Source organism: Myripristis murdjan, chromosome 7 (genome assembly GCF_902150065.1).
Source record: "Myripristis murdjan chromosome 7, fMyrMur1.1, whole genome shotgun sequence".
Lineage (NCBI taxonomy): Eukaryota > Metazoa > Chordata > Actinopteri > Holocentriformes > Holocentridae > Myripristis > Myripristis murdjan.
The window spans coordinates 9,646,919-9,668,268 of NC_043986.1; the positions used below are offsets into that span (position 1 = coordinate 9,646,919).

General features: G+C 40.2%; 1 protein-coding gene across 1 annotated transcript; it reads right to left on the reverse strand.

The window, feature by feature from the left end:
* Nucleotides 1-523: 523 nt before the first annotated feature.
* On the reverse strand, nt 524-10,675 carry errfi1b (ERBB receptor feedback inhibitor 1b). Its single transcript, XM_030054886.1, has 4 exons — nt 10,519-10,675; nt 5,052-5,219; nt 4,276-4,355; nt 524-2,925 (listed from the first exon to the last, which is right to left on the reverse strand). Exons 2-4 carry the CDS (start codon nt 5,096-5,098, stop codon nt 1,889-1,891), a joined length of 1,164 nt encoding a protein of 387 aa, XP_029910746.1. The 5' UTR covers nt 5,099-5,219; nt 10,519-10,675; the 3' UTR covers nt 524-1,888.
* Nucleotides 10,676-21,350: the final 10,675 nt, after the last annotated feature.

Genomic DNA, 21,350 nt, shown 5'->3' on the forward strand with positions numbered 1-21,350 from the left:
TTTATCAATATGAGCTCGGTATAAATAAAATCAGCTTCATCCCTGTGAAACAATGACTTGTCATGAATCACTGAAATGAATATTGATGAAATTTATCCTTCGAGAGGTGATAGATAGATAGATAGATGTACTTTATTAATCCCAACCAGGGAAATTCTGTGAGCAACTTCATTTAGGAATTCAGTTTGCCTGCACTAAGTTTCCTTTTAGCAGCTCTTCAGATATACACAGTTACAGTTAGTTCACTATCAGAGCACAAATGCGGACTGGAATATTGAGACCTTGACAGAAACAAGCAGGATTTTGGACATGATGCTGTGATGATACGTCCTGGTACAATAACTGGAAAAATAATGAGGAGACAAGTTTTTCTTATGTTATTTTCTAAGGACAGTGGGCCAATGAGGATCCAAGGGCAGAAAGAAATCATTCAACAGTAAAATAAGCTGCATGCAAGTTTGTCAGCGATGGAAAGAAACTAAAAGTGATTTCCATAGAACAAAAAATGACATTGAGGCACTCATAAACTGAATAAGTTATTTTATTTCTATAAATAGATTAATCAAAAATACATCATTTTATGAGAATTTAATCTTGACAAACACACACAACATGATGAACTAACAAGCAGCCTTTGCTGAGGCTGAATCAAACACAAAGAACCTTCATGAGAACTTCAACCCGTTGATGTAACAGTGTGTAAACCCGGGTCTGCGCCGTACAACAGTATAAACATAACATGCTTTTCATGGCTAAAAATACTGTGAAATGGCTAGGTTAACACTTAACAGCTAGTAAATAAATTATAGATTTGGGCACAGTAGAATACACTATGATGTGAAAATCAACGCATGAACTGAAAACGCTCAGTATCTTGCAGGGAAAGTGTAGCTACATGTAACTTTGAACTACAATGATCATTTTTTAACAGTCCTAGCTTGAAATTATATTCAGCTGGACAGACCTGAAGCTGAAAGGCCTTCAAAGGGCTTACACAGGAAAATAAAAAAAAAACAGGAAGGTAACCTGAAGCTACACCTGCTACACTTAAGACACCACTATTTTGAAACATAACCAACTTTTCAAATGTTCAGATAGTCAAAGGAATGTTACTAAGTGCCATCTAGAGTTCACGACTGAAACTTCTACTTAACTAGCTGTCGTGGTGTCAGTCGCTGTCAGGGAAAGAGGTGAGTCAAACTGAGTTTTACTAGGTGAAGTCTTCCATTCCACTGTAGTTCAAAACATTCTTTTGTCATTCAAATATTCGCCATTTTCTCCATTGTTAAAATTAGTAAAAATTTGTGTGAGAGGGGATGTTCTTAAAATCATTAAATCTAAATAGCAATACGTTGTGGTAAAGATTTCAAGCAGCACTGTCATGGAAAATAAGACAAAACACACAGGCGGAACGGTTTTGCACAAGCCCAGCTTGTAACTCTGGTAGTTCATTGTTAACATACGTGAAATAAAGTTTCAGTTTTTATGAAATCTCAGGTTGGTTGTAATCATCTCTGTGTGAAGTCCTTATTTTGAAGAATGGACAGGTGATGGGTGCAAGTTCACAACCTCTGAGACCATTCCCCTGTGTGAAAACTGTAGTCCTTTCAGTACTGTATACTCAATTTGTATTTATGCTAATATTAGTGTACTGAAACGGATGTTATAGCCCGCTGTGACTTACGATATCTTAAAATACAACAATCCCAGAGATTAATGTTAAAGTGACATTAGAGGTGAACATACTCTGTTGATAGGCATGTAGCACGTTAATGTCTTGACAAACTCCATGCAACAGTGTGCAGCATGGCGTTAGAGGACGGTAGTCAGGACTGTATAAACACTGAACACGTTTCAGACACAGTGAGAGACACATGAGCGACGGTCTCTATCTGTTCTGGCAGCCCAGCTCTGGATTGCACATGCTGGGACTGTCCTTCCTGTCCGGCTCCCTGAACAGCCTTTCCAGTCTGTCCATGTAGGCCGGCTGACACGGGAGGATGAAATAGTGTGTGGCGCTGGCCCGCCTGCCGTCCTTCATGATGGGAACAATGCAGGGAGAGCACTGGTCTGCAGACGGCGCCCTTTCACTCCGCTGTCCCTGCAGCGCCTTGCTCACATATTTCGGATTTGGAGCAAAACTTTGAGTGACAGGCATTACGCCGTTGATGTAAAGTGGGAGGCTTTTGGGGCTTGGGGTGCGTGGTGGGCAGGTTGGGACTAAGGGGACCCTTGGAGGAATTTTGGGAGGCTTGTCTTCCTCGTTGCTGCTGACAGACCAGTCATCCGAAACGGGTTTTGGGAGAGGAGGGGGCCTTGGAGGGATGGGAACACGAGGCGGGATCTCAGGCTTGTCAGCAGGTCCTGAACTGGAATACCGTAGTCTGGACGATTGGAAGTGTTCAGGCTGTTTGCTACAGGAAGAATCCCTGACCAACTGTGCATTGTCTGCTCTATGGAAATGCGGCCCTTGGGCACCATATTTAGCCCCACCTAGCATCCAGCTTTTGGCTCCAAAGCCCAGCCCGGCGTTGGTTCCACTATCATCTGTGCCTGGCCAAGAAAAAGCCATAGAACTGCTCCCACCACCAACGCGCCCCGAGGGTTTATCCTGGTAGGCGTAATTCACTTGGCCGCAGCCTCTATAGCTGCTCCTGCACAGGGCCTTGGGGCAGCTCTTAGGCAAAAGGCGGCGGCGGTCATTGGTGAAAAACTCCACCTCGCTATCGGCAGCCTCGTCTGACATGAGCTCCTCGGGGTCGGGCAGAGGCGGGAGGGGCTTGGCTTCTCGGTGGTGACCCTTAAACATTTTCAGTCTCTGGGAAGAAGGGACCACCTGGTCTCCCCCATAGGGCTGCGGTACGTTGTGGGACATCAGGCGATAAGTATCAGAGCAGAGAGGAGACCGGGACAAGTGGAAGGTGGCTGGAGGAGGGAAGAGTAATCGTGCATTAGAGACTTGTCAATAAATCTTGAATTGCACTGAACACCTGAAATTTACGCTTTATAATATAAGGTTTTGCCATCACTGCGAGTAAACTGTTGTTTCTTTCCGAGCGGAAACAACTCTCACAGGAAGAAAGAAAACATGGAAAACAACTTGTGATGAAAAAACACTCCTGACTTGTGGATACTGATAGTGTAGGAAGGAAAAAGCACCAAGGGGAGAGCACTGCCCACTCTCCTTAAAAAAAAAAAATCCTGTTTTGCTGAACGTATCACACAGGAAACAGAAGTACAAGCATGGTGAAAACAACCGCTTAACCTAGCACCCTGTTCGTCAAACATCAGCCACAACACCCTGATTACTGCAGGAATCACGTTTATCTGAGACGCAAGCCGTAATCTACAGGAGCTTCCCATAACCTTCTGCTGAGCTTCCCAAGAAACATCCGATGTGGCCCAGAGTGCAGGAACAGCTGGTGACCAGACAGCGATAGGCTCGCCTCCCGCATCCGCCACACACACACTGTGTAACCGCTGAGGGAACGCTCACCTAAACACACCTTACCCACTTTATATAGTGAAATCAGGTTTAGCCGCAATCTTTTTAGGACAATATTGACTTCTTATTAGTGTTAAGGTCAATTTACCTTTATTAGTGTTTTTTTTAATGGGACCTATTCAAGAAAATGAAAGATAAATGATACTAGTTTTTGGAAAATCAAAATATCTTGACTACCAAATCACAGGCATTTTTTACTTAACAGTACTGGTAACTCCCTAGAGGAAGACATCTTGTATCTTAATGGGATCTTCCTGGCTTAATAAAGGATAAATAAAATGAATAAATAAATGAATTTCATGCAAAGTACTTTGAGTGCCGAGTGTTCTTAATATCAAGGATTTAACAGCTAATGGCTGATGTTCCTCACTTACAGATGACAGCAATTATTCCAGAAATTAAGTCTCAAAAACTCTTCTGTAATTGCTAAAAGTGTTGGTAAGGAAAATAAAAATCACATTCTATCAAGGCCCTTACCCAAGATGCAGTAAAAGAAATAGCGACTAAAGTGTCAACTATGTGAGTGAGGAGCAGTTTTCAAATTGAATCAAAACTGATTCAAACTAATTCAAAATTAGTTGTGGCAATAAGAAAAAATAAAATCCAGTTCTCTCAAAGCCAAGTTAACCCATAATGCGTTACAACAAATAGTGACTGAAAATACAAACATAAGCATCAACTTATGTGTGTTCAGCGAATGTACACACATAAGCCTTTTCAAATTGTAATCTGCTTGGTAATTCTTTGAAAAAATTAGTTCGTTCACTCACTGTCACATTCCTTGGCCGCCTGCCGTTGCTGAAGCTCAGTCAAGTTGTTTTCCATGTCAGTCCTCAGGCCACAGCACACTCTGCAAAACAACACAGGTTGAGAAATCCATACAGAGCTGTGCATCTATGTAAATCATTCCTGCACATAACCTGTCATGAGTGAGTCATTGTAGGTGAAATAACAAGCATGACATATGCACTAAACTTAATGGAATACCAGTTACATGTTTTGTTTTTTGTTTTTTTGTATTTACAGCATGTTACGCAATCACTGTGCATGCTTATCAGATTACAAATGCTTGTGATCAGTTAGGGGATTACATCTGGCAACACTTATAAAGGCAATAAACTCAGAAGGCATTTTAATCATGGCAGGTGTCCTGCATCTTAATAAAGCAAGGCATTAATTGTACCCAGTGTGAAATAAATTCCCTGACCTTTGTTATTTCTTTTTAATTTATTTTTTCTGAACTCCACCTTTACAGTAGATCTAAAATATGGATGAGCAACCTAAAAGGGATTTGTTTTTAGCTATCTGAAGCCCTTCACTAGTAAATTCAACCATTTACTAGTTTACTACTCATCTGTGCCTGTTAAAGACAATAAATACCAGTGAGCATTTATTTTCTAAAACAGATATGAAGCGTTTCAGTGTGAAACCTTTGTTTCTGTGTGCTGAGAGTCAGTGCGGCAACTGGACTTTAAAATGTTACATAACAGTGACTGATACTTGATGCCGTCTTGTACATTTATATTTCAAACTGGTGTTTGTGTACCTGCTCATGTCATGCTGTCCCCAGTAGTTAGTCTGGCTCCCGGCCATGTTGTGGCAGAAAGGGAAGTTGTGTTCTCACAGAGGATGAAGGTCTGCGTGGTGTCGCTCTGCAGCTCCAACACAGCTCAGCTCCGTCAGGCCCATGTCTTCATTCTGCTCCAGAGCTAAACTGCAACACAGAGAGGGACAGAAAATATATATATTTTTTCTTAAATTGTTCTTTTAGTCACAGGAAAACTTACACATCCAAATGTTTTTTTTTTTTTAGGACAGGTGTATGGGAATAAAGCATAAGATCCCACATGCTGCACTCATTTGCTCCAGTTAGACCTTCATCAGTATGAAACAACACATACAAACAGCCATCTCGCACACTTGATTGTATGTATGTCAAGGGTGAGATAATAATCCAGATCAATACTTTATATAAACTGAAATAAGATAGTGTCAATATAGATTATCTGTTCCTTGACACTCTCAAAGAAATCTGCTGGATTGGCTGGTGCTTTATCTACATATGCACAGCACTGTTTATTATTTATTATCACGCCAGGTTGTCGTTAATTAGATAATCGCTGTTGCCCTCAGGTTTATGGACATTTCACACTGATGAGAATCCGACTGGAACACAACATGAGAGAATAAAAGAAAATATCGTTTTGCGGGACATCATCTTTAATTTGTCATTTTACATTTGTCCCAGGTGCCCGAAGTCTCTGATTCAAAACACCAAAGAAACGATAGATACAAAAGTAAACCACTAAAACAATACAGTCGTGGCAGGAGCCCAGTAAACTACTCCAGTCTCCTCTGTAGAAGCTTCAGTTTGGCTAACTAATCCGTGTGTGTCTCTTTTGTGGTTCCAGCTTAAAGTTAACTGTCTGATGTGTGGGATGTTGCACAATCTCCGGGTCAGATGTGGCGGCCGCACTCCCACCCCTCCCTCCTGCCTGTGGTCATGCCAGCCGCTCTCTGTAGTAATTCATGCTGCATAGGCCCACAGTGTGGAAGCCTTTCAGTATCGGCCCTTTCAGCGGCGGCTAATTGTGCAGCATTCCTGAATGATAAACTCCACCAGTGTGACAGCCCACTCAAGCTCAAAGCCAACACACACTCCAAGCACACTCCCACCCCTTACTATGTATTTGTAAATAGTGTGGAAACGGTTAAATAATGCTGTCTAACACACTATGACATAATTGTAAGCACATATAATGGTAACGTTAATATTTATAAACAGAAAATTTACAGTTGTCAGGCAAGATTGTTTGGCATGCTCTGTCTGGCAAATTAGTGAACTGACTATTTAAAGCATGTCTATAAATGTTAATGATATCCTTGTAAGTGCTTACAACTATGTAATAGTGTGTCAGAACACTTTTTTTTATCTGTTTATAGACTATTTATAAAGGCTTCACTGGTGCTAGGGTTAAAGTAATCACTGATATGAATTCATCAATAAAGCTGTAAAGCTAAGCTTAAAGATATTACCTTGTACTTGCCTTTTTAAAAATGTGAAAGAATTTTTTTTACTCATTTACAGGAATACTTAAGGTCTATTAGACTTTTTTAAAAATTAAAAAGCCTGTACTTGTGTGGTATGGCCATGATGACAACTTTACTGTTACTGGCAGAACAATTTACTCAAGTAAAATGAGAAAACATTCAAATTAAACTGTGGAAGTGTAAGTTTAAGTGAACTACAGTGAGCAGAAGTTAAATATTGGGAAATATGTAAATTTGTGAAATGTAAAACCGCATAAATATTAGAGAGTTCATGAGTAAGAATCGCATGCCCATACACTGCTTTGTTTTGGTGATTGATTTAAATACTTTTACACCATGAAGAGAGAACCCAATGACCACCAACACAGGAGAATGCATCCAACCAAATCGAGAGAAAAAGTCCCACTTTTCACCGTTTCTCACGACTTAGGATCACAAAATCAACATCCCTCTGATATGGAAATGAAACACAACACCCCCATTCCTGGGTCAGGTGCTCACCATTCTGATATCTAACTGTGTGTATGGCAGCTGTTTCCTGTTTCCTGATATGACAAAACTGACTGATATCCCTCTGCGTGGGGATGAATACGTGTATTCTCAGTCAGACGAAGGTCATCCTACCATTATGCGAGGGCTGACGAAGATATGTGTAGCCTGACCTTCTTGACTGTGGTTTATTTTACTCATGGTGGGGAGCAAACTCAGCAGGGTGGCTTGGTGGTTACAGAGACTCCTACAACTGGGAGATCTGGGTTCATGCCCCTGTGTCAGCAAGTCTCCACCCGGTTGAGGTGCCTGGGATCAAACGCTGTGGTTGACCCTAACATCTGACCAAAAAAACAAAACAAACAAAAGAAACAAAAAAAAAAAAAAACAGAATTCTCCTACAGGGATAAATGAAGCATCACTGCGCTAAGACAGTATGTATGAAACAGGCCCCACTTTTGATGTGCAGACACCCAGAAATTATATTTTCATTTGAAATTGTAATGTGTCATTCAAGCTTTTGCACTTTAAAATGCTTTCAAATTTTGCATTACTTTAGCTTTGGTTAACTCAGTTTGGTTACGCAATCACCAACATTTTTGTTCAGGCATGGAAAGTACCATGTCTATCTCTTCAAACAAAAATTTTCATAATGCTAATCCGACATATTCAACCTCTTAATAAAGTTAATTGAACTTCCTTTCTTAATAATACTGACTGATGCCTCATGATTACAGGATAAAATGTTTCCCAGACTGTTAGTCATTTCAAAATCTGCATTTAACAATGACAACACAGAACACAAAAAGCACTGTATATTTTTTTTTCCCAACGCACGGAACTGAATCATGCAGCCATTAACCTGCAAACCAGTAATTACAGTAATCCACTCCTCCCACGACCCAAGAACAATACAAGGTCTCAATTTTATAATCATACTGTGAGTTTATTCTGCAAAAAACCTTCCGGCGGAATATAATCCCGCTTTGTTTCATGTAACAAATACATGAGGTTTCAGTCTACACTCCATGTGGGATGCAAAAGCCACAGAGCATGCATAATGCAACACAAAACCCATTACAAACACAACACTGACCAGTGCATCTGTTTGAATATTTATGTCACTCTTAAAACAACCGCCTTTGTCGTCACTTCCGTCAGTGAGCCTTGGAGATGGAAGAGGCTGAACAATCATCAATTCTACAGGCAGTCACTCAGTGTGCATGAATGGAGCCACTCTCAGGCATGAATAGGCCTTTGTGTCATGTCGGTGCGCAGTGAAGCAAGCCTGAAAATCCAAATGAACTCGCCCATGAGGTCAGGACTGAAGATATGCCATGGAGACAAGCAGAGTTGGCCAAGGTATGAGCCTGTGCTGCAAATGCCCTGCAGGACCTGGCACAGTTGGCAGAACATGCTACAGGCAGGAGAGGCGAGCCCGTCGAAACGTTTTTTTTTTTTTTTTTGTCTCAGGCAGGAGCCCTGATGTGTCGTCCTTGGCAACTCCCATCTTCCACTTGGTTTTCAGACAATAGACCATTCATGAGACCTTTATGGCTAATTTAATCATATGCACTGGCATAAAGTATGTGCTTTACATCACCTACTTGCCAACTGCAACTTACTATAACCTAAACTATCTAGGTGCAGCTCTAAAAAATTGTAAGCTGTGCAATAAAGGAAGAGAAATTATCCAACCCATTAAATGGTAAAAAATATTAAGCAGGCTACAATATTTAGAATAAATTAAAATGTCTGATTAGTGCTTATGGGGAGTGAAGCAGCTTCTAACCCAACCTGTCAGACCTGTGTAACTTACACTGGCCTCCATAAGTGTGATATCTCAGGCTACTGGTGCTTAAGGACCAACTTCACCACATACCGGACATCAAGTAGCCATTTTGCCTCCATTTACTTTCAATGGGAAATGAACATTTGCTGCAGTGTGCATGATGGGATGCACTGTGGCATGGTCCAAGATTTAACTGGCTCAAATCTTTCTGGCTGTGAAACTGATTAATGAACTGAACTACCGACTAGTCTCTGGGACTGGCTCGATTTATTCATAAACTTGTCGACCTAATAGGCTAACAGCGATTGTGCAATCATATAAGCACTGTTTAGGTAATTAGTAATCACATTCGTTAAATGCAACCAGTTCTGTAGGTGTGGGACTTGGAAATGAGAAAATGTCATCTGATTCAGCAGGTAGATTGTAGCACATTGACTACCTGTTATTGTAAGCCAGTGAATGTGGAAATAACTGTACAGGTGCAGCAATGACAAATGTTGAATCATGAGCAAATCTGACACTTTGTGAGTGACAGATTCTTTGCTGCGGAAGATTGAAAATTTGACTCAACTTGTGAACCAAATGACTTCCTTCAATCACTCATTGAGAAAGAGTCATTTGTTAGTCAGTCACTCAGATTCAACATGTCAATCAAGGATGGTAGAGAGAACAAGACTGGAAATGAGTTCATTTCTTTTTATAGGTTATACTGTCCACAGATCAGCGGTCCAAAATCCAGATTCCAAAGGGAAGAAAGTCCATTTGGTGCCAAGTTCATATCACCTTCAAATGCACTTCCCAGTAATATTATCAGTTCCTCATAGGTTGGCTTTACACAATGCAGTGTTCATGCAACTAGGGTGCAAACTGGTTTGCAGCTGAAACTTTCACTGTTGTTATGTTACCACACTCATCCGATGACACAGACCCAATTCATGATTATTTGTTCAGTGGCTCTCCTACAGAACTCCCACACAAAATACAAAACCTCAGCTGGATTCAAGTTCATTGCAGCATGTAAACCCCATGGAAAGTCAATGCGTTCATTAAATTCCATTCAATTTCTATGGTAAACCCAGCCCTACCAGTACCTGCATTTCACATATTCATAAATAACGTTTACATTATTGGCACAACCTTAATGAAATCAAATATATATACACACAAATCTTATTCAAATCCCTCATGCACCATAACCTGCTTGCTACATGAACCAGGCTGCTCCCGGCCGCTGCGCCAACTAGCGGCCGACCGGAGAAGCGCCAAGCCGGGCGAAGCCAACCAACTCTTGTCGGTGTTGAGAGGAGCCGTGCATCTGACCGAGGGAACTCTCTGTTCCGCTGTTTGCAGAAATAAAACCTGACGAGCTAAAGTACTTTTCAAATTGCCTCCTCACCGGGAAGCCTCGAAGAAACGACAAAAATCAACCTTGAGTTTAGTTAAGCGCCGTCTCCATAATTTTCAAAATATATGTGAGATAACGTAAAGCGGTGGCTTGCTAGTCTTAAAACCTCTTTTCCTCCCATATTTCATCCACCGAGTAAAAGTGTATGATTAAAACAGATTCACATTAATTATCCCTCCATGTCGTGTCATTTAAGGTGACGCCAGTCTATGTTAAATTCGTGATTAATCCCACAAACAGGACGAAAGGCAGGAAGCAGAAGTAACGGTAACTCACCATAAAAACTGCAGTTTGTTTCTACATCCCGTTGCCCGTCCTGGGTCAGTCTCGTCTGCGGCCAGTGTGAGAAAAAGTGTGTGTGGACGAGTCACTTTTCCAGTCAGCCCTGAACCATGTGCGACATCCTGCCTCTGTCAACACTGGGAGGCCAAAAAATTCATTTACTCAGAGTGACGCCGCGGGTTTCCACATCTCCTTATAAACGCATCAGCACCTTGAACATAACTCCACCCAAAGTCCTCTTAAAGGGCCAAAAAAAAAAAAAAAAAAAAAAAAAAAAAATCTCCCAGAAAAGATTTCCCCATTGTCGTCATTCTTTGTGGTCTGTTGATTCATTGATGTGCGGCATTTACATGAATTTATAGTTTTCCCAGGGATATGACAATTAGATAAAGAATTACGTAGCCTGGGGATATAAATAAATAACACAGCCTACTTCCTTTTTTAATTAGAGCAGATATTAATTCTGTTATTATAGGTCAAATAGGTTTGACTTTCATATCAACCCAAGTGCAGCTTATATACAAAATTAGTATCCTATTCATTATCAGTGGAACACCTGAGAAACTTATATATATATAAAAAGATCATGCATTTGTAAATAGTGTGTAAACAGTTTACAAATGCTTTCTAATACTCAATAACAAAAAAGCATATGTAAGGGTACTGTTCTCATTAACAACCAAATTATATAACTTAAGATATGGAAAACTTTTCTCTAATGTGTAGGTGCATTTAATCATATGCAAATGGCCTTGTATAGGCATTTGTATTTTCTGTCTATTTGTGTTAAAGGACCACCTTGAAAACATGATGATTCAACTCAAGTGGTTTATCCTCCCAATAAAATGTCATATATACTAATAAAAAAAAGTTGTAAAGAGTGAATTTGCAATTTTGCACGATTTTGGAGAGCATTCAAAACAATGCTCTTTATGAGCCTACCATAATGTTATAAAGTTTAAGAAAGCGCTCACTTGGTGTTTGCACAGCATTTCTAAATGCCTGACGGGGGGAAAGAAGTGGGGTTAAAATAAAGTTTAACCAAACATTTGTGGATATCCGTGAATAGATACTTTCCTATTTAAAGGCTGCGTCTCTGCTGCCAGAAAGTGTCCCGTTCCACACAAATAGGATGTGCCTGCCGACAAGAATTTGCCAGTCAAAGACAGTTAAACTGTAATTGTCAGGCAGCTTTAAACTGTATTCAGAGAGTGCCTTTGGTGCACAAAGTGATCAGAAAAACATGCGTGGCAAAAATGACCATTGACCTCCTGTATCAGAATTAGAATTACTTTATTTACCAAGTGTAATAAATGTATGGGAAAGTGTCCTCCAAAAGGCAGTAAACAATTTTGGCGTGACCTGAGTGGGAGTCAAAAACGTGTGTGGGTGGCCTCTGGAATGATCACAGTATATGGCTGATAGAGAATAACAAGTGCAGCACTCGCAGCCAAGTCATGGTAGATGAGGACACATAAGCTTGTTTTGAATCCTGCATCCTACTTAGGACTTTACTATCTGTGTTTGTCCTCATGTGCCCTTAGTGAGCCAGAATGACAATACAGGATGTGATATATCAGTGACAGAAAACACCAAAACAAACAAACAGATAGGCTGAGTGAGTACAGTCCGTTCTTGGTGTTTTACCATGGAGTCCAAATGCCAAATAAACCTGCAGCCGTGACACAAACTGCAGTCATGCTCCTGTTTTTACACTCCAATAAAATGCCATATCGAGCCATGTTAGGCATTAAGAAGAAAAGTTTCGCTTTAATCCAGCAAGAATTTCTAAAGACATTCTTTTATCGTGACACTCCAGCAAAATGACATTTCAAGCCAAAACCCCCTGCAGGAGAATGTCAGTGTACTTATGTCACATGTCGCAAGTATTAAAGAAAGTTGCATAATATCTAAATATCTCCTGCACAAAACTTTAAAACAAATACAACATGCCCACCTTCCACAGCCTATATTGTTTGTTTAAAGGGGCATAGTTTTTTTTTTTTTTTTTAAGCAAATAAGCTGTTTGATCAATTTCCTGTTGTGCAATGGAACGATTGGCTTCACCTATGAGTACACGACTGTGTGTGTTTGAGATAAAGAGGTGAAACTGTGTGCTGTCACCTGTCTCCCTGTACTATAAAAACATCAGGGTGTGTATTCAAGGTACAGAAACGGCTCACACCTTGATTCTGAAATAGCGTATAAGTCAAGTCCTTACATGCCAGAGTTATTATAGTTTTGCGTTTCTTTATTCATTTTTATTTTTAATTTTTGTTTTCAATTCAGTTTAGGTTCAGTTAGTTTCCAGAGTGGGGTTGCTCTTTTCAGCTTAGCTTTTACTGTTTAAAAATGTTTTGTTTTAGTTTCATTTTTTATAGGTTTCAGTATTAGTTTTAGTTTTTTATTATTACTATAATATGGGGGTGTTTGTCAAGGGTAAGATTTAAGAAGTTCAGAATAAGTTTTACAATAAAAACATAACATTTTGTGAGGACAGCTGATGGTCATGTCGACGTCCCAGTCTCAATAAACATCAGCACCAGCACCTCCTCATGCTGGTTGTGTGGAGAAGAATTTAACCAAATTGACAAAGACTAAAACTAAAGACATATGTATATTTTTATTTTATTTTAGTTAGTTTTATAAGCACACTATATCATTTCAGTTAGTTTTTGTCATTTTCTAATGTCTAAATTTTATTTTTATTTCAGTTAACTAATTTGTTTCACATCTAGTTTCAGTTTTTTAGTTTAGTTTCATTTAACTATAATGACCTTGTTACACACTTCCGGACGAGTTACAGACATCCGTTTGAAGGTCTTGATATGTAGAGATTTTTGTTTGATCTGCTTGATGACCCAGTTAACAAAGACCTCCTTCTTGGCGCAGTTACTGCTCAGTAAATGGTCATTCAAAACTGAAAGTTTCGCTATAACTTCTGCAGCCTGCACTGGTGGATCTTCGAATCCCCGCTCTGCTGTTGTTGCTCTGTAGGCGCTAACAGTGACCCAGGATGCTCAGAGCTGTGGGGGTTGTTGTCAGGGTGGGCCAGTGTCCCACAGGGGAGGTCAAGTCATTTCCTGCTTTGAGAGACCTCCGTCCCTCACAGCTGTCAGTGCAGTCAGAAGCCCACCTCCCACATCTGTAACACCCCCCCTTCATTTAAAAAAAAAAAAAAAAAAAAAAAAAAAAAGCATGTGATGGATTGCTCGGGAAGATGAACTCCCTCATACTGTTTCAAAATCAAAGTAAAAGCCCAGCTAAGGAGTCGGAAATTAGCAATAGCCACAAACTCCCTATACACGTCAATTTCAAGTTTCGTACTGGAACTATATTAAATTGCATCACCCCTATCAAATAAAATTTAAATAAATGAAAAAATAAAAATCTAAACACATGCAAAGCTTACGTATTTTTGAGTTTTTTTCTGCACAAACTGATTTAAGGCAAGAAAGATTGAGATTTTAGGGCAGGGATCAATAGCGAGTGAATAACAAATACTGAAATTTCATCATGGAGGGGGAATTTGTTTTTGTCGGTCAAATCAAATTGACAGCTTTAGAGCAGAACAGCAGATGTTCAGTGCTAAATTCATCACCTGCAGACTACCGTTTTCCAGAGCATTATTTTCATATCTATCCACAACATTTGGTGAACTGCAGCAGCACAGAAATACAAATTAACTCAGTATATAAATGGCCAGGCATCATTCAACAACTGCCCACGCTGCCTGAGGAAATAAAGCATCGCGCTCAGTAGGTGCTAACATGCATGTTCCATGGTAAATACATTTGTGTAGGTTGATGTGCTGACATGGTATCGAGGGGAATTCTCTTATAGAGGAACCAGCTGTGTACAAACATGAAATAGCAATTAGAGCCTCATTACAGACTGCAGGCGGTCAAGTTGCTGCCATTTTTAACATCACGGTCAGCCTATCTGGCAGCTAATGTTTATCTACATGGACTATACATACGGCATATTTCATTTCCAAGTGGAAAAACACAGAAGATGCTTTCCCCCAAAAATGTAGTCCAACAGCAAATATGTCTTCGGCACAATTACTGTGACCTGTTTTGAAGCTTTGGAGGATTTGGAGTGACTTTCTCTTTAACACAAAGTTGAAAAACTCTGATAATTACCACATTAGAGGGAACCACATTTTAATTTCATTATACAACCTGTTGTATAATGACCAATAAACTTCCTTGTATCCTTGTATTAAGTTTTGCTCGTAAGCACAACAGTGGCAAGCAGTGTAGCACATGTTGTTTGCTGCCTCCAAAGCTGCGTCCCCTGAAATGTCAAAAAAAAAAAAAAAAAAAAAAAAGTTTTTATAATGTTGTAACAGGCTTCTCATTTTCCCAAGTTATTTTGTACTAGATTCTAGGGTGTACTGCTATGATAAATATGGAGTTGTGTTAAATTAAGGGTGCCTCAGTTTAAACACATCATTCACCAGATCCTGCATCAGACAGTAGCATCTATAATACAGTTAGTCTTTAATTTATCTGTTGAGCAGAAATCAGACATTAATCTTTCAGGCTGTAAATAATGATAATGATAACAAAAAAGTTGTATCACTCCTACATTCACAAGGTTACTCATTTGGAAATAGATGATAAGTTAAAAAAAAAAAAAAAAGTCTCAGTTACAGCTGCTGTTGTACATACTGCACTGTTAGTGGCTGTGTGTTGTTAATTAGAGGGTTTGAGAGGGAACAACCACACAGCAATTCATTGGAAAAATGTCTGCATCTTATTGCATGCTTTTCTTCCCACCCGTCCTTTATCTAAGCATTATGCCATGACATGAACAGAGTCACGTCTGCCTCCTCTGCCTTCGGAGATTTTCTAAAGAAGAACACAGGATGTGCAGGGAGATGTTTTATCCAGTTGATGAGAGGTCCTGAACTGGAGAAACTGAGGAAATGTTGCTAAATTGCACAGGTCCAGACATGATCAGACTGTGTTTTGAGTGAAGCTGCCCGCACAGATAGACTACAGGTGTGATTTGAAAAACGCCGCCCTCACAGCATCGATTTTTTTTTTTTTTTTTTTCTATTAACTCTGGATTTTTCGGTTTGGCCTGACAAGATGGAGGCGTCAGGAAGGAAGCAGACTCCTCAAATGTCTGAGTGGGCTACCCACCACAGCCTTTGACCTCAAGCAGTGAAAAAACAGCTCAGCTATCAAAGAGGCAGCAGCCACTGGGAGGAAGAGGAGGATGTGATGAGACTGAGATTGATGTTCATGCTGCCTTTGATTGCTGCCTAGCTTGGGGAACTGCACTGAGACCAAAAAAAAAAAAAAAAAAAAAAAGGAGGACATTCTGAAGGTTAGACATTTATTTGGCCACGTTGCTTTTTGTGAAACCTATACTGGTGGAAGATTAATGAAATATTGAAAATTATACATATTAGCATGGACTACAGATGTGTGTTGTGAGTAAAATGTCAAACACAGTATATAAATGTTTCGTTTTTTAAAACATTTGGCAAGAAAGTGGTGCACACACACACACACACACACACACACACACACATGCACACAGATAGCTGGTTATGTGCAGTACAGCTGCTCCTATGAGTGACAAGACAGCAAAACAGCTTTTTTTCCTTCCCTGAGGATGCCAGAAGAGAAAAACAGAGGGGCGTCAGTGGGTAAAGAAGTGATCGAGGAAGTGACAACAGATTAAAGTGACGACTGATTTCATGGCGACAGGGACAATGACCAGCAGGGATTCCAGTATGAAAGGGGCGATTCTTTGCCGTTTACCCAGGATACGGCGTCGGAGGCCCGGGCAGCTTTGCTACCCGTGGCTCCAAGCCTCAGTGAGGGCAGAGGGGTTTTCAGGCACAGCAGGAGGCCTTCCGCTGCCCTGTAAAAATGAACTCCAGTTCATTAGGCAGCCAGTAATTAAAATGGGTAAGGAGGAGGGAGAGGCTCTGCTGTGAATTCAAAGGATCTTCTGAAGTATGTGGACACTAGAGTGGAATATTTTTCTGCCTTTATAAGGAGGCCACGCTACAAAGCACCTTGTCATCACAGTAAAGTGTTTCAACACAAAACGTGTGTGTGAAATGTGAATACTCATCAGGTCATGGACGTGCCTGATGAAAGTCAATTCCACAAATCCCGAGATATTTTCCGGAAACTGATGTGACAGGGCACCATGGTAAATATTTGCGTGTTTTGTCAGTGACTTGTCGCCGGGTCAAAGTCAATTTGAATCACCACACAAGGCGCCTGGGTCACATGCGATGGTTTGGAGGCCCATTCAACACACGATCTGAGGAAAATGATCCCAAAAAAAAAAAAAAAAAAAAAGAACAAGTTTGTCACAGTATTGTAGTATGACCGTGGATGATTTAATGTGTTCAGTGTGTGCACAACATGACTCCATTGTGCAGAATTTCGGGGGGAGAAATGACGAGGCCATCTGTGTTTTCATGGCCCACAGATTTCCTTAGAAAACCACGGCACAATCTCTCTCTCCCTCTGTCTGTCTGTCTCTCTACCCGCAGCATGTTTTGGAGTCCTGAGGCATGACAGAGTCAGTTTTCCTTTCTTGCTTCCTCTATCTTTTTTTCCCCTCACTCCCACCCTCACCCTTGTGCCTTTCCATCTCTCTGTCACCTAACTCCTGCTCCATCATTTCCTGTTGAGTCACTGTTTTACAGTTTTACTGCTCCCCCTCCTTGCTTTCCTCCTCCACTTCCTTGTTCACGTACGCTTGTCTTGTAAGGGAGGAGAGCGCTATGTGACATTATCAGAGCCTTCCAGGAGATATTACTACATGAAAGCAGGTACGCTCCCAGAAAACTCAAAGCAGATGTAGGAGTTTCTTCCTGGCAACGTGGCTCATTCGTACGGTAAATGACTGGGAGGATCACGGGATTATTAGCTTTGCAGAAAAATGGGAAACCGCATTACTTGCTGTGGCACGTCATTACTGAAATAAAAATAATGTCTCGAATCAAAAGAGGAGCACTGTAAATGAGAGGCACACCGTGTTACATAATGAAAAACACAGGCATGATCTAGCACACACAATTACAGAAACAATGAAACATATCTCTCCATCTTTCCAGTCATTTTAATCATTACCTTGAATCACATCCAGAGCTAGGTGTGTTTCCTGATCATTTGATTATGTCGGACCAATCAAGCACTGATCAGGGCTCAGTGCCAAATCGCTATTGGCTATTTGCTGATGTGTAGTTGCTGATTAAACTGGAAGTGGAGGGAAATGATGTTAAAGCCCCTGAGTAAACGCAGGCTACGTGCCTGTATGGATGAGGGAGGGACTTGAGAAACGAAAGGGCTCTGTGGTGGAATGATTGACTCATTCAACAATACAGCTGCTGACTCAGTTAGCAAACTTGTCTCCAAGAGTCAGCCGTCAGCCTATCTGGCAGCGTGTGTGCATGTGTGTGTGTTTCCATCTATTTCTAATCTTGTGAGGACCAAAATATCCACACGAGGAGAGAAGGATAAGGGAAATCCTCCAGCATGAGGACTCATTCTTGAAAGAGACGGTTTAGAAATGGGGATTAAGGTTATAAATTGGATTTCGTCTATCAAAACTGGAATGGTAGTCATTTGTCCTTACATGAACAAAAACACATATTTGAAAGAATGTCGTCGTTGCTTTCCAAATACATTGCATCACATGGAGGGGTGATATTAAAGTTTGCCAAAAGGAGTGCCCATTCACACTAACTGATGTAATCCCAGTGGTTGACGCCAGGTCAGAGCTGTTTCTGTGATTCAATCATCTCGTCTGTTTACTCTACACGCCCTTATTGCCGCAGTAGCCTCGTAACTGTGTCAGTACCACCATCAAACATTATAACGTGATCCATTTGGCAACATGGACTCTGGGATCCGCTCCAGAATTAGTCATACTGGATGTGTTGCAAGGGCCAAGTATGGTATGCTGCTGTCATTACCGTGTTCAGTGGGTGAGAACACCTCCCTCGTTAACGGCATGCAATTTCCAGATAAAATTGGAATGCCATAATTACCTGGATGAACATAATCCAGTGTGACTCATGATAGGAAGTCACAGTTATATATAGAGTTATAAAGGAAGGTTACTTTCGAAATGAAAAGCATAAAGGCTCTTCGATTATCTGCTTAAAATGAGTATTATTAACAAAATTCACAAGAATACTCGATCTCAGTAATGTAATCTGATTCACTTCCTGGTGGCTTCACCTCCAGCAGCCAGTTAGAATAGGCATTTGGCCGAACAACCGATCACAGTTTGAGGATTATTACCATCATATCACATTATATCACATCTGTTATCAGTTATTATTTGTCCATAGTCAGTCTTGGCAAGTACATTGCACTGTTGATTTGTTTTAAGAACAAACAAACAACACGCTCTGCATTGTCAGAAATGGGCAGCATTTTAAATGTTTGAAATAAGTACTTAATTAGCCTGCTTTTGCATATTCTGTAATGTGTATTCAGTTGGAGTTTTTTTTTTTTTTTTTTTTAATGTATTTGTAAATTGTATGAAGATACATTCAAAATAGGGCACACATATTATTGTGCAATCTAATCTTTTGTAGGGAAAAGGCAGTGCTTCACCCGGCTGTGAGAAGGTGCAGCCAAAAAGGACAAAGAAAGGTGCTACTCTTGCCTTCAGTAGAAAAATACTCAATAGGTTTTTTTGTTGTTGTTGTTTAATTATCAGGCTGCATAATAAAAATTAATAAAGACCTGGTTGCAAATGTGTGCTGAAATGTAAAATGTCTTTAATATGTTGCCTGATGATAGAAACCTCAATATTTTTCTAATGTGAAAGAAAGTAGCGCCTTCCTTTGCCGACAGTCTGATCTTTTGAAAGAAAGGCATTGTCACATTCAGGAATATTCCATTTTATCGCATAGTTTCTTTTAAACATTATGCTTTTTTTTTTATTATTATTGTATTTCTGTTCATGAATTTTCCTATCTTTGCTCATTGTAAGTGAACATGCCACAGCGGCGAGGTTCCTGTTTTCACAATAACAATAACAACAACACAGACAGTAAATTAGCAAGTGTTGATGTATTTTTATCTCTGCTATTGTTAAAGCAAGTCTGAAGTTTCATTTAATTGAGAGCATTTTCAAAACTATCAAATGAGCAATTCAGAGCTGCAGCCTTTTTTGTGCATGATCCCTCATTTCTCTGCTTTCCAACATTATTCTGAACACATTATTCAACATTACTCTGAACACATACATACATGAACATCACTGAACTTAACACCTCTGAGAATTTAGCTGCAGCAGCACCTGGCTCTGAGCTACTAGAGTTTTCATTTTGCATTTTTATTATTTTATTTGATATTTGGCAGTGGACAGCAAATGTCGATAGTAGCCTTTGAACACTGAGAGGCCTTGTTGTTGTGTCCATCCTCTCTACCTTTTACAGAGTGCTTGTACTGCTCAAAATGTGTGTGTGTGTGTGTGTCCGTGGGATCAGATGTGAGATCCAGGATGAGTGTGAGGAGATTCTTCACAGTCTCAGCGTCTCTCAGAGTTTGTTCCTCTGTTGTACTGACGATAGGCAGCATGTCGGCCTGCAGAAACAGACAAAGAAGAGGAGCTGGAATCAGAAAAACACAAAGAGGCCTTTTTGAAAGATGAGGTCAAGTCAGGTTTATATAAATGCATTTATATGGCCTTGCATCACAAAAGCATGTCTCAAAGGGCTTTGCCTACCTACATCGAGCTATTCAACCATAAATCACAAAATAAAATGATGCAATAGAGTATGTGACAAAATAAAACATAAGTATGGATGTGAATCTTTATCTGAACAGAGCTTCGGTTTGATTCATCACTCACTGGCTGGTGAACAGTTCAGTCAGATCTGGGTTTGTTAACCATGATGCAAGTCAACAATTTGAGTGATCACTTTTAGTTACAATTTTGTATCTATTAAATGAACATGTGCAATAACATCAGACTGTCCTCTTTATTTTAAAATGGAAAAATAAAAGTATTACCTAAACATTATTGCTGCTAAGAAAAGCAATACATACTTAACATACATAACATTACACACATTTTTAAGATGTTTTGTAAGAGTTAAAGCCATTCTTATCAATTCAAACCGAAGTCAGAGCAATTCATTTACTTATTTCTTTTAGCAGATCGATGCAGGTGAATTGTCAGAATTTGTAATCGATGAATTGATAATACAATGAATGAATTGTCTGCACACCTGAATACAAGGAAACAAAACGAGGAAAATTACTTTGGAAACCTCTAAGGCACCTACCTGACTTACCCTGAGATCAGACAAGGAAAACCTCAATAGGAAAAACATTGAAGAGCCCCTGGACAGGCCAAGAGGGATTCTCCACCCTGAGGTCCGAGCACGCGATAGGTGCCGGGACAAGACAATAGATGGCAAGAGCATGAACAATGACAATGACAAGAGGAAGCAAATAAGACAGAGAGACTCATCAGAATGCCCTCTTGGAAATGCTCTCCTGATTTTCTGACCATAGTTGACCTTTCTTACTGGCTTTGTCTCCAGATTTTGAAACAGGAGAGGAAGTTGGCAGGACAGAGGAGTCAAGTGGGAACCGAATGCCTCAGTGGGAAATCAGAGAAGAGCAGCTTACAAAAAACCACCTGTTTTCTGGAAAACAAACTGTACAGGGTTAGAGTTACACAGAGAAACCACTCAGCCACATGTTGCGCTTCTTTGCTGACTCTGTCTTATTCAGAACATTTACACTGTAAATACGAAGCTGCCCTTCATATTTACAACGGCTGTTCTATCTGTAATTCTCTGACCCCATTATAATACT